This window comes from Delphinus delphis, chromosome 13 (genome assembly GCF_949987515.2).
Source record: "Delphinus delphis chromosome 13, mDelDel1.2, whole genome shotgun sequence".
Taxonomy (NCBI): domain Eukaryota; kingdom Metazoa; phylum Chordata; class Mammalia; order Artiodactyla; family Delphinidae; genus Delphinus; species Delphinus delphis.
In genome coordinates, this window is record NC_082695.1 from 598,444 (window position 1) to 612,739 (window position 14,296).

General features: G+C 58.0%; 1 protein-coding gene across 1 annotated transcript; it reads left to right on the plus strand.

The window, feature by feature from the left end:
- Positions 1–7,634: 7,634 nt before the first annotated feature.
- Positions 7,635–14,060, plus strand: LRCOL1 (leucine rich colipase like 1). The gene is made up of 5 exons (XM_060027824.1): positions 7,635–8,055; positions 9,357–9,482; positions 9,580–9,702; positions 10,084–11,303; positions 11,513–14,060. The coding sequence occupies exons 1-4, from the start codon at positions 7,891–7,893 to the stop codon at positions 10,642–10,644; spliced, it is 975 nt and encodes a 324-aa protein (XP_059883807.1). The 5' UTR covers positions 7,635–7,890; the 3' UTR covers positions 10,645–11,303; positions 11,513–14,060.
- The last annotated feature ends 236 nt before the right edge of the window (positions 14,061–14,296 follow it).

Consider the following 14,296-nt stretch of genomic DNA (forward strand, 5'->3'; position numbering starts at 1 on the left):
AACAAACGGGACCTAATTAAACTTAAAAGCTTTTGTACAGCAAAGGAAACCATAAACAAAATGAAAAGACAACCTGCAGAATGGGAGAAAATATTTGCAAATGATGCAGTTGACAAGGGATTAATCTCCAAAATATACAAACATCTCATACAGCTCAATATCAAAACAAATAACCCAATCAAAAAATGGGCAGAAGACATAAATAGACATTTCTCCAAAGAAGACATACAGATGGCCAACAGGCACATGAAAAGATGTTCAACATCACTAATTATTAGAGAAATGCAAATCAAAACTACAGTGGGAAAAAAAAAAACAAAACTGCAGTGGGCTATCACCTCACACCAGTCAGAATGGCCATCATCAAAAAGTCTACAAACAATAAATGCTGGAGAGGGTGTGGAGAAAAGAAAACCCTCCTACACTGTTGGTGGGAATGTAAATTGGTACAACCACTATGGAGGACACTATGGAGGTTCCTTAAAAAACTAAAAATAGAGCTACCATATGATCCAGCAATCCCACTCCTGGGCATGTATCCAGAGTAAACCATAATTCGAAAAGATTATGTTCATTGCAGCACTATTTACAATAGCCAAGACATGGAAGCAACCTAAGTGTCCATCAACAGATGAATGGATAAAGAAGATGTGGTACATATGTACAATGGAATATTACTCAGCCATAAAAAAGAATAAACTAATGCATTTGCAGCAACATGGATGGACCTAGAGATTATCATACTAAGTGAAGTAAGTCAGACAGAGAAAGACAAATATCATGTGATATCACTTATATGTGGAATCTAAAAAAATGATACAAATGAACTTATTTACAAAACTGAAATAGACTCACAGACATAGAGAACAAACTTATGGTTACCAAAGGGGAAAGTGGGGGAGGGATAAGTTAGGAGTTTGGGATTAACAGATACACACTACTATATATAAAACAGGTAGACAACAAGGTCCTACTGTATAGTACAGGGAGCTATATTCAACACCTTGTAATAATCTATAATTGAAAATAATCTAAAAAAGAATATATACATATATATAATTTTTTGGCCACGGGGCACAGCATGTGGGATCTTAGTTCTCTGACCACGATTGAACCCGTGCCCCCTGCAGTGGCAGCGTGGAATCTTAAACACTGGACTGCCAGGGAAGTTCATATATATATAAAATTGAATCACTGCTGTACACCAGAAACAAACACAACATTGTAAATCAACTATACTTCAATTTAAAAAATGGTTAAAAAAATAAGTTAAAGAAATTAGTTTTAGGAGGACTGATTTTTTTCTTTTTTTACTTAAAAAGGCATTTTACAAGTGAAAAAAGCAAGTTATTCAATTGAATTCTAATTCTTTGGTTAAAAAGAAATGTTACTCTCTGACAAGGATAGAATTTTAAAAACGTATAAATAACAATGTAAAAACAGTGAAGTTATAAGTAAAAGTTCAAATAGATTTCCTTTTCTAAATAGCTTTATTGAGATAAAATTCACATGCTATACAATTCACCCATTTAGAGTGTATATTTCATTGCTTTAGTATATTTACAGAGTCGCGCAGACATCACCCCTGTAAGAAACCATATCCTGTCACCAGCTGCCCCTCCTCACCTTCTGCCATCTCCCGGGGGGTCGTGTCCACTCCTGGGGGCTGTGTCCGCTCCTGGGGGTCGTGTCCACTCCTGGGGGCTGTGTCCACTCCTGGGGGTCGTGCCCACTCCTGGGGGGTTCGTGTCCGCTCCTGGGGGGTCGTGTCCGCTCCTGGGGGGTTCGTGTCAACTCCTGGGGGTTCGTGTCCACTCCTGGGGGGTTCGTGTCCGCTCCTGGGGGGTTCGTGTCCGCCCCGGGGGGTTCGTGTCCGCTCCTCGGGGGTTCGTGTCCGCTCCTGGGGGCTGTGTCCGCTCCTGGGGGTCGTGTCCGCTCCTGGGGGGTTCATGTCCGCTCCTGGGGGTCGTGTCTGCTCCTGGGTGGTTCGTGTCCACTCCTGGGGGCTGTGTCCACTCCTGGGGGGTTCGTGTCCACCCCTGGGGGGTTCGTGTCCGCTCCTGGGGGGTTCGTGTCCGCTCCTGGGGGCTGTGTCCGCTCCTGGGGGTTCGTGTCCGCTCCTGGGGGGTTCGTGTCCACTCCTGGGGGTCGTGTCTAGTCCTGGGGGTCGTGTCCACTCCTGGGGGCTGTGTCCGCTCCTGGGGGTCGTGTCTAGTCCTGGGGGTCGTGTCTAGTCCTGGGGGTCGTGTCCGCTCCTGGGGGGTCGTGTCCACTCCTGGGGGGTTCGTGTCCACTCCTGGGGGGTTCGTGTCCGCCCCTGGGGGGGTTCATGTCCACCCCTGGGGGGTTCGTGTCTAGTCCTGGGGGTCGTGTCCGCTCCTGGGGGGTTTGTGTCCACTCCTGGGGGATTCGTGTCCGCTCCTGGGGGTCGTGCCCACTCCTGGGGGGTTCGTGTCCGCTCCTGGGGGGTTCATGTCCGCTCCTGGGGGGTTCGTGTCCGCTCCTGGGGTTCATGTCCGCTCCTGGGGGGTCGTGTCCACTCCTGGGGGCTGTGTCCGCTCCTGGGGGTCGTGTCCACTCCCGGGGGTTCGTGTCCGCTCCTGGGGGTCGTGCCCACTCCTGGGTTCAGCCCTGGCTCTGGTCACTCCTCCTCCCACGCTGACCTGGGCGTCTCTGGGGTGATGCTGGCTCCTGGGCTGGTCCCCCGGGACTCAGTGCTGTGAGGCAGCCACGTTGGGGAGGCGCCCCTGCCATTCAGCCACCGTGGACAAGCGGGTGGAGAAGTCGCGGCTTCGGGTCACTCCGCCAGCCCGGTGCCATCTGACTGCCCTTTGCCGCATGAGTCCAAGCGAGAACCACCCTGCTGAGTCCAGTCAGCCCACAGGACCCGAGAGGCAGTCACCAATTGCCCTTTGGGCCGCTGAGTTTTGGGGACCGCTAGGCAGTGGTGGACCCCTGAAACACTGTGTGGAACTGAGCCCTTCACACCCCCGTCCCCAGAGCCCAGAGTGGGCCTGGGTCCCTGGTGCCCTCGCCCCACACACCCAGGCAGCACCCCCTGCAGTGGTCCAGCAGTGCCAGCCTCTCGTCCTGTCCTGCGTGGTGCCCAGAACTTTCTGAGACACCCTCTGGTCCTGTGAAGGTTCTTGTGCCAGCTCTCCAGGCCCGACCCTCCCATCCGTCCCCAACTCCCAGGCCCACCCCCTCCTCTGCCTGGACCTCTGTCCTGCATCCCACCACCTGGGGATTCCCCACTTGGGGAAACCCGGTCCTCCCTCCCAGCATCCCCACCGCTCCCTTAGAGGCATCTTCCACACGTTATGTAATCTGTCGACAGGTCCATTTCCCACACGAGGCCAAGAACCCCCTCCGAGGCGATCAGGTGGCTGCGGACACTCAGTCTTCTTCCGCAGAGCCTGGCTTGTCGTCAATAATAAATAAGTCAGGAAATGTAACTGAATGAACACTGTGTTCAGACCACCCCGTGAGAACAAACAGGGCTGCGAATCAGGAGCCCCCCCAGGCAGGTGGGTGGGGACCCTGAGAGTGCAAGAGGTCGGCTCCAGGGACCCTGAGGGGTGCTCGTGGGGAGGCAGGGCGGCTGACCGGCAGTGGGACGTCCCACGGGATGGGGCAGGGGCTGGTCCTGAGTCGGGGCGGGCAGACCCGGGGGAGCTGCGGTCGCTGGCCTGGGGCCGGCCGTCTGGGCCCACGGCTGCAGAGGCTGCGGCTGGTTCCTGGGGTTCCCACGTGGGCCAGCGTCCTGCCTTCCTGTGTGGCCCGGCCACCGGCCACTGTGTGTCCGGTTTCTCCTGAGGAGGGAGGAGACTTCTCGAGAGGGTGAAGGCGGGAACAGAGGCGGGGCTGGGAGCTGCTCCCGCGATTCTGCGGCAGCTTTCCCCAGGCTCCCTGGAGCCTGGCTCCTGTGTGAATCTCTGTTTGGGGGCTGGGAGTCTTTTCCGGAAGCCACAGCCTGGCCAGCCTCACTTCTACACAGAGGAGCCGGTGGGACCCAAGATTCAAAGGTAGGGCCGCTGAGGATTTGAGCCGTTATCAGCTCCCAGAGGGCGTTTCTCTGCAGGGAATGTCCACTCTCACACGTTTGCTGGCACGTGTTATTCTTCTGCGTGTGAGCGCTGGGCGGCCTGCACGCGAGCGCTCGTCAGGGCTGTACCTGTGGGTCACCTCTCCTCGTGGGCACCAGAGGCTCAGCCGCCTCCCCGCTCGGAGAATAAGTGAGGCCGGGTGGGTATGGGACCCACACGAGGGGCTTATGCTCTAAATATGGTACCTGTGGTTGTATAATCTAATTTATCAGGATGTGTAACGTTTTGGGCAAGATTTGGCATCGGGCTTTTGTCAGATTGAGACGCTGTGGCATCACACCTGACGTTGATGTCGGAAGGCAAAACCGTGGAAAGATGCCTGAGCCGAGAGACTTATAAACGAATGTCCGAGAAACGAGATTCTATCCATAGAATAGAGGATATTTCAGAACAAGCAGGGGCTGCGAATGCGTGGTTCTTCAAGCTCAGGACCAGCTACGCCTCCAGGGCCCTGAGCTTAATTCTGGTAAAATGTGTACAGTACAGAATTCACCACCTTAACCATTTTTTAGGTGTACAGCTCAGGGGCGTTAAGCGCCTTTTCACGCTTTCAAGGTGCAACCTTCACCACCCTCATCTCCAGGACTCTTTCATCTTCCCAAACGGAAACTCTGTCCCCATAAAATAACACCCCCCACCCCCAGACCCTGGAAGCCAGCCTCCTGCTTCCCGTCTCTGTGGATTTCACTCCTCCAGGACGGATCACATGGTGGGAAGCAACCACACAGAATCTGTCCTTTGGCGCCTGGCTTATCTCACTGAGCATCACGTCCTCCAGGTTCTTCTGTGTTGTAGCAGGTGCCGGAGTGTCCTTCCTTTTTAAGGACAATAATGTTCTATTATGTGGACAATAATGTTCTATTATGTGGACAAACGTATTATGTGTCCATGCATCGATGGACCCTCGGGCTGCTCCCCCCTCGGCTGTTGTGAGTGATGGGCTGTGAGCACAGGTGGGCTGTGACCTTCCATGAACTCGACTTTCTCCAAGGGGTACGGCGTTCCCGCGCCGTGTGGGCTGTCTGATTGATCAGGCACATCGTAACCAATTGCGTAAACTGGGTCTGCGAACTTTTCAAGGGCCTAAGAAAAGGTTTGAGACCAGAAAATATTTTTTTCCTGGCTTAAAGTACAAAAAGAACACTGCAGGTTTGAAAGTTAAAGGTGTTCAAGTTGTGATTGAAATTTAGCTCTTACGTAGTTGTGACATAATGATTATATTTGATAGGTTTGATATGATGTGGGAACAGGGTTTACAAAGTTCCTACAATGGCTGTGGGGTTGCCATTTATCTTGGAAACTGCTTGTACGACTCAACTGTCTGGTGTCATTTTCCTTGAGTCGTGTGATTTGAGGCATCCGAGACCTCTGACCTGCTATGAAGGAAAACAAGTGAGTTCCCGCGCTGTCCCTGGAGCCTGTGTCCGGTGGCCCTCACAGGTCAGCAGCAAGGCAGAGCGCCGTGGTCAGCACAAGGGCGCTTGTCCAGAGCTTGCCCAGCATGGGGGCTGGTCCACCACGCAGGGGAGGAGACGGCCAAAGAGACAGGCTTCAGAGGGAACCAGCCTTGCCCACACCTGGCCTGCCAGGCTCCAGGATACAAGGCCGTCCTCGTCTGTGGGGTTGTTATGCAGCCTGGCAGACTGATACGGGCATCCCGTGTGATGGGTCAGGGGGCACATTTGGCTTCTCAGGCTGGTCCTGAGTTGGAGGAGGGGCAAAGCCAGGGAAGCTGGGGTCACTGACCTGGGGCTCGCATCTGGGGTCACTGAGAGTTTTGGCCAGCTCCCCAGGGTGGCTGCTCCAGGCTGTGGGTCTGTCTGTAGGTTCAGTCTCCCAGGACCAGAGAGTGTGTCTTGGGTTCCACCGTGGAAACACTTGTCCTCCTCCCAAGGGCCGATTCTGAGTGGAGGGACAGGATCCTGGGCGGGGCCGGGGCCTGGGAAGTGCGGGCGGCAGCGCCCGGTGAGGCCCCAGGACTCAGAACAGCCCACTCACATCTGCCGACCTGCGATGGGGTTGCAGGGAGACCTGCAGACACACTTGGACCTCTGCCGGCACGTAGGACGCACGTGTGGGAAAGGTGTGTCCCAGCTTTGCAGGTGCTTTTTTTTTTGAGGGGAAAAGTTTAAAACACTGTTGTCGAACACACGTTGAAATAGACTTTGAGGTGCTTTTTCAAAGGTAAAATTTAAAAGAGAAATGGTATTGTTGTCACTAAGACCTGCATCCTCTGCTCTCTTTTCTCTGCCTCTTCATCCCTCTTCGGCATCCGCAGATCCAAATAGGGCTCTGAGTTCATGCTATTGTGTCTCTTTTGAAAGAGCGGAACTCCAGAATGAAGTGCTTTAGCGCTGCTTCTGTGGCTCCTGAGCTATGGCTTGCTGTAGACAAATCTAACTCTAGAATTACAGGAAACCAAAACTCACAGAAGTGCTGTGTCCTGTGACTTGCCATTTTCATTAACAAAAGCATAAACGAAGCCACTCTGAGATGTTCTGTGTTGCTCAATTCTGTCCTGACTGAAGGCACAGGGTAATTTCTGGATATTTGCATGGGGCCAAAAGAGTCTGTGCTGACAGACAGGCATGGTTCTGGAGCAAATACCAGCCCGGTTGTTTGGACAGTGTGCTCTGCGTGAGGTGCAATGCGCAGGAGACAAACCAGACCCCTGCCCGCCCACCCCCAGGCACCCAGCACCGCTGCCCCACCAGGCCCCCGCCCACGACGACCTTCCTGGTCTGAGGATCTGCCCCAATCGGGCGGGCTGGGGGGGGCACCAGGCCACCCCCCCCCCCCATCTGTGCTCCACCCGGCTCTGCTCTCCGGAAGGCTCTGAGGGCTGGGCCTGCTCCAGAACAGGTGCAGGAGTTTAAAATGCAGATTTCCACAGTGCTTCGCCAGGCAGATGACCCCGTGCTTCACGGAATCATCTGAAAACCGACGGTTCAAAGGGGGCCCACCCCTCATTTCACAGGGAGGGGAACTAGGGCCCAGAAAGGCCCGGCGGTCTCCCCAGATGCCCCGCAACAAATAAAGTGACCTGGGACAGTCTGAGGGTGAGGGCCGCGGGCCCTGAGGACACTCGTCCTGTCACATCGCAGGGTCCAGAGCTGGAGACCAGAGGGGACCGCTGCCAAGATGGGCCCAAAAGAGAAGCGAGGAGAGATTCTGGGCGCGCTAACCTCAGAGACGCTCTTGTCTAAACCAATAAAGGGCTCGATCGCTCCCCAGAGAAAGGCTGTTGAAAATACATTTTCCACTCAGTGATAAAGAGAAATTTGCTACCAAGCCCTAAAGTGACACAGAGGACCCTCAGGTGCATATTAGGAAGTGGGAAAAGCCACCTGAAAGGTGACACACTGCACAGCTGCAACCCTGGGACGGTCTGGAAAAGGCACAGCCATGGGGACGTGAAGGGATCAGGGTCGGGGTGGGCGGTGCCAGGGCTGGGGTATGAACAGGCAGAGCACAGAGGAGTTTCTGGGCAGTGAAACGACCCCATATGATTCTCAAGCGTAGGTACACTTCATACGTGTGTCCAAGCCCATCGCATGTACAACACCAAGACCGAACCCTCATGCAACGGTGGGCTTTGGCTTATAATAATTATCAAAATCGCTGGCTGGGTTGCAGCAAATGTATGACACCGGCTAAGACACTGATAATGGAAACGGAGGTGGGGCAGGGGCGTGTACGGGAACTCTCTGCACTTCCTGCCCAATCTTGTAAACAAAATCCCTCTAAGAAAACAATGACTCTTCATGTTTAAAAATCCATCTGGATGGAGAAAGCCTGGGAAGGGGAGGGGCAGGAGCCCTGCGGGCGGGGCCTCTCGGGGGCCAACAGGCCACGCGCCACGGCCAGCACTGGGCGTCTGCTGCTGCTCTGGTTGCGGCCCGCGACCCTGGTGACGACGCGGGGGACGCACCCGCCACGGTCCCACAAGGTGAGCTACACGTCCCTGCCCCCTGTCGCTGCACAGTGCAGGGCTGCCCGCACCCAGGCCCGCGGGGCCCCTGGCTCCCAGCCCGCTTTCCTGCCCCGGCTCTGTGCTCCCTCTTCTGTCCCCCCTCCCACGCCCAGCCCGTGAGCGCGCCCGCCTCCCAAGGCTCTCAGGCCCCCGGGACAGCTGACTCCTGACTCACACCCAGGCCCGGCGCCAAGTACCCAGTCCAGTGGCCCCTGCGACCTGGGACAGAAGCTGCTCCAGGGACCCGGCGCGGCGTGGAATGGCAGGGGGCGGGCCCAGGGGAGCAGGGGGGAGGGGGCAGCGGGTGCCGGGGCGACAGTGATCAGCTCGTGTGCATCGTGGTGTGCCAGCGGAGACAACGCGACCTGGCTGTCCTGGGGGCTGTGTGTCACCGCCCTGATCCCCTCGTCCTGCCTCGTCCGCGGTGGCCCCTGCACAGGAGCAGCAGGGAGGACTCCGTGCCGCACGGCCCCCTCCCCGGGGCCCTCCTGTCTGCTTGGTCTCTGGGCGGCTCCTCCTCTGTCCTCGGGTCTCACCCGCTGGGCCGCCCCGACCCTGAGCCCAGACGCCTTTATTCTCAGCCCTTGAGAGCTGAAGTGACTTACCCAGAACGGTAAACGCGGAACAGCGGCTCTTTGGGACCCTCAGTAGTTTTGAGCTTGTGAAGGAGATTTCTGAGAGCCGAGTGGAGGGCCCCTCACAGGTGGTGGGCGGGCGGCAGGCCTGGGCTTCAGTCCAACTCCTTGTTGGCTCTGTGATCCCGGGCAGGTCACCTACCCTCTCTGAGCCGCAGCGTCTCACCTGTAAAACGTGAGAGCGTGGGGAGGGGCTGGAAGCTTCATTCGTGGCACCCCTCCCTGCCCGCTGCTCGGCCGCACAGCCGCCTCTTCTGTCCTCTGTGCCTCAGTTTACCCTCTGCCTCCCTCCCCCGGCTCTCCGTCTTCTGGACCCCCGTGGTCTGCGGATGTTCCAGCACAGTGTCAGGCGGGCGAGCCAAGTTTGCAGGGTGGGGGAGAACACGGGGCTGCGGCGGGCACGGGGGGGGAGCCATCGGGGAGGCCTGCGAGGAGTACTCAGAGTGCCAGAGCGGCGGCTGCGTCACCAACAGCCTGAGTTCCCAGAAGTTCTGCAGCCCCCAGGCCGTCTTCCAGCAGTGCCTGTCCTGGCAGAAGGTGTGCCCTGCCCGGGCCGGCGAGGGGCGAGAGGCCAGGGAGGGCGGACCCTGGGAAGGAGGGCTGGGGGCCTGGCAGAAGGGACCAGGTCTCCTTTTCCCGTAGCCGAACGGGCACACCTGCCTGGACCACACGGAGTGCTGGAGCGGCTGCTGCGTCACCAGCAGCTACGGGCTGCAGACGTACTGCACGGCCAAGACCATCTTCCTGCAGTGCGTGCCGTGGTGCAAGGTGAGGCCAAGGGCCGCGGGGCCGGAGGGGGGCGCCTGCTGGCTCTGACCGCTGCCCCCAGCCCAACGGGGACTACTGCACGGACCACAGCCCCCAGCCCAACGGGGACTATCGCACGGACCACGGCGAGTGCCGCAGCAAGTGCTGCGTCCAGCCGAACGAGGTCGACCCCCACCGCTGCGTCCCCCGGAGCGGCGTCCTGGTCCAGTGCCTGCCCTGGGTGAGTCCTGGAACCGGGTCCAGCCCGCCTGTGGGGCTAACTCCAGCGAGTGGCCTGAGGGCGGGCGGGCGGGCGGGCAGTGACCTGGAAGTGGTGTGTCCCCTCCCAGGAGAGGCCGCCAACTGCCTCTGCAGATCGGCCTCTGTTCCCGTTTCCTGAAGCAGAGCCCGGATGAGGTGTCAGAAAAGGGCACGGGTCACGGGGGGTGGGTTCTCAGGTCTACCAGGGTCGCAGCAGGACACAGCGCTGGATGGCCGGGGAAGGGCCAGCACAGCGGCGGGGGGCGGACCCACGGGACGGGGCAGCACCGGGACTCACTCCTGTGGGGCTGGACGAAGGGAAGGACTGTCTCAGGGGCCTCCCCCCCATCACCTTCCCCAGAAGAAGGAGCTCAGTGAGGCGGCCCCCCAGGACGCAGGACCTGAAGACACCACGGAGGACGGGGTAGGGGGGCCGCAGAGGGAGGTGGGGCACGGTGACCGGAGGGGCACGGCGAGCGGCTGGGAGACAACACTCTGGTGCCCGAGCTCAGACTCCGGGACCCGTGACTGCAGTCTGACGGAAAAGGTGTGTCGGGGCCCCGAGGGTGAGAGCCAGAGCTTCCTGAGCACGCCCACCTGGCCCGTCAGCACCCAGAGCGGCGGTGGGTGCAGAGGTGCCACGACAGTGAGTCCACGGGTGTCCCGAGGGTGTCGGAGACAACCAGGCCGCTCCGCCGGCAGCCTCGCCCAGAGGCGCGGACTGTCGGTCCCGAGGACAGTGTGGCCCTTACAATCCAGCTGCCCGAAGGCTGCGTCTCCCCGTGCGTTTCCTAATTTTGCTGTGTCTTCTAGTGACTTGGACCCGGTCTGTGCCCTGGAGACCTGCCTGGACCCTGAGCCCCGCACGTGTTCAGGCTGCTCTTCCCGGGATGGTGAAAACCTGCAGGTATCAGACGTCTAGCTGTGAACTCCTGAGACCGCCCGCATCCGGGTGGCCCCTACTGGAACCTCGAGGTGATAACTTAGCATCAGCAAACCTCCCGACTGAGTGAGTGTTTCTGTGGACGTGGAGACACCGGGTCTCAGTTCAGCACCGTCCTAAGGAGCCCCCTTCACCAGAGAGCGAGTCTCCCCAGAGGAAAGGGCAGGTGCAGACACGTCCCTCCCCCGCAGGCGCACACAGATGACTGGTCACTGCAGGTAAGTCATCAGTTGGCCGTTCCAACTGGAAAGGCTCCCCTGACCTTGCGGATGGCGCAGTGAGGACATTGGAGCCCGCTAAAGACCCCTGGGGGGGGGGGGCTCCCACTGGTCCCACCTTCCCCTGGAGCAGAAGTGCTAGCTGATCTAGAAACTGTTCCCTCTGGTGGCTTCTCGGGGCAAACACCAGAGCCGCTCCTCTGCACCCAGAGTGCCAGAAATGTCACTGTCACCTTCCTCTGTGCCCAGCACCCACCCCGCAGACACCAGGCTGCTTGTCTGGGCTCTGCTAAAACAATTCTCCACCCTGTGCCTGCCCGCTTCTGCCTGCTCCTCCTGGGCTGGAGATGACTATGACAGTACTTGCAGAGTAAGTCACGAGAAGCCGTCGCTCCCACCCTAATAGTGAGAACAAGCCAGGTAAGCCACAAATTATAGTTGTTTTTTTTAAAAAAAGAATAGATTTAAACGTAAAACATAAAACTGTAAAGCATTTAGAAGAAAAAGAGGAGAATAGTTTCATGATCTTGGATTAGACAGAGGTCTTAGTCATGACCAAACACCACACATAACAGAAAAATTAGATAAATTGGATTTCATAAAAATTAAAAACTTTTGTTCTGTGATAGACAGTTAAGAGAATGAAAAAACAAGCCACAGACGAGAAGAAATGACACATCTGACAAAGGACTCGGATCCAGACTATACAAAAAACTCTCAAAAGTTAAGTGAAAACAACTCAATTAAGGGACATTCCTGGTGGCGCAGTGGCTAAGAATCCGCCTGCCAATTCAGGGGACACAGGTTCAAGCCCTGGTCCGGGAAGATCCCACGTGCCACGGAGCAACTAGGCCCGTGAGCCACAACTACTGAGCCTGTGCTCTAGAGCCCACGTGCCACAACTACTGAGCCTGTGTGCCTAGAGCCTGTGCTCCGCAACAAGAGAAGCCCCTGCTCGCTGCAACTAGAGAAAGCCTGCAGGCAGCAATGAAGACCCAACGCAGCCAAAAATAAATAAATTAAAAAAAAAACCCAATTAAAAACAAGACAAAAACTTTGAACGGACATTTCACCGAGACAATATACAGACAGCTCAGACGCACGAGAAAGCTGGTCCGCCATCGCTAGCCCCGAGGGAAACGCAGAGCAGGCTGACGTCCAGCCTGTGATTAGACGGACCAAGGGCCGCCAGGCTGCAGAGCCTGGGCACCCGCGGCGGACGGGACGTCGGCGGCCTCGCGAGCAGCGGGGGGCGGCCGCGCACACACTCACCAGGTGCGCTGAACACCTGTGTCGCACCCTGACCCGCTCAAGCTCTTCATTCTTGCTCCTGACGCTGCTGCGTGAGTGGACAAACGTGGTGCATCCCCGGACGGGAGGCCCCGCCGCCCGAGGAGGAGCGGCCTCAGAGGCCACGCCCGCGAGGCCCCATCCACGCGATTCTCCAGAAGAGGCTGCAGGCTGGGGGCGGCACGACTGGCCGCAGCAGGGCTCCCGGGGGCGACGAGAGGCCAGGCCCCGGTTGTGAGGGGTGCGTCAGTCTGTGGCCTTCCTCACGGCTCACCCGACTTGGGGAGACTTTACTGTCGCTCGTGAGCCCCACGTGAAACGAATCTGGTGGAGCCCTGGGGACGCTGGTGTGTTTGAGCTTGTGCGGCAGGGAAGCAGGACGGACGTGAGGAAGCAGGCAGCCGCCACAAGCTGAGGACCCCCGCGGCTGGCCGCTTGGCATGCAGGGCTCTCGGGGAGATGGGCAAGGAGAGGACGCTTGGACCAGCCCTGGGGTCGGGGCCGCCCGTGGGTCGTGGGTCGAGGTTCACCGCAGAGCGCCCCCCTCCCCCCAGGGTCCTCTGGGCGGGCGAGTCTGCAGGAGGCCGGGCAGGCCTCGGGGCTCCGTCCAGCGTCCACCAGGCCGCCCTCTCCCCCGCAGGCCACCACTCGTCCACCTTCTGTCTCTGCGGCTTTGCCTGCTCAGGACGCTCCGTGGAGACGGACTCACACGATCCGGGGCCGCTGTGGCTTCCTTCACGGATCACGATGCTCTCAAGGCTCATCCACGCTGTCAAGTGAGGCAGAACTTTGCTCCTTTTTGTGGCTGAGTAACATTCCACCGCGTGGCTGCAACTACATGCTGTCTACCAGCATCCGTGGAGGGACACGCGGCTTCTTTCCATTTCTGACTCTTCTGAGTAAAGTTGCTGTGCACATTCCTATACACGTCCTCTGTGGACACAGGTTTTTAATTCTCTGGGCCTGTACCAGGAGTGGGACTCTGGCTCATACAGTTACTCCACGTCTCACCACTTAGGAAATGCCAGATTGCTCTCCACAGCACCTGCGCCCTGTCACACTCCCACAGGCGCTTCGCCCACACCCTGCACGACGCTGCTTATGGTCTGTCTTCTTGGTCCTATCCCAGTGGGCGGGAAGTGGATCCCAGAGTGACTGCAGCTCGTTCTTTAAAAACAACAAAACAGGACTTCCCTGGTGGCGCAGTGCTTAAGAATCCACCTGCAGGGGACACGGGTTCAAGCCCTGGTCCGGGAAGATCCCAGATGCCGCAGAGCAACTAAGCCCGTGCGCCACAACTACTGAGCCTGCGCTCTAGAGCCCACGAGCCACAACTACTGAAGCCCGCGCGGCTAGAGCCCGTGCTCCGCAACAAGAGAAGCCACCGCAATGAGAAGCCCGCGCACCGCAACGAAGAGTAGCCCCCGCTCACTGCAACTAGAGAAAGTCCACGTGCAGCAATGAAGACCCAACGCAGCCAATAAATAAATAAATAACAACAACAACAAAACCGGGACTTCCCCTGGCGGGGGCACGGGCTCAATCCCCGGTTGGGGAACTAAGATCCCACATGCCCGCCCGGCGCCGCTCCCAGCAAGGCCAAAAATAAATAAATAAAATAAACCCAGCAAAACCAGAAGGATCGCTCTCCTTAGCTCAAAATACTCTGGAGACTCTGGGGTAGCGGCGGGACCTTCGCTGTGGCGCAGGGTCCCCCGCACGGCCAGCAGTGTCCGACCTTGTCCCCGCCTCGTTCCCTGAGGTTCTGCCCACCGACCCCTCCCTCCCCGGGAGCCGGTCTCGCGCCGCAGAGCCACGGGGCGCCCTTAGCCGAGTCCGTACTCAGACGCCTGGTTCTCAGCGGGACCCCGGCCACCCTAGTGCCGGCCCCTCCGTGTGTCCTCAGGTGCGGGGCCTTCCGATGCTGCGGACGCTCCGCCTGCTTCATGGTGCTTCAGCTCCTGGGGCGCTGGGCCCGCCGCGCGGGCGTCTTGCCGGTTCTGTTCTTCGATGCACCCACAGCGACCCCACCCGCCGGCACCCCGCGGGCACAAGGGAAATTCCGCCCGCGGCCGCCAGGTGGCGCTGGGGGTCGGCAGCCGGCCAGGCCCCGGGGCGCCCCA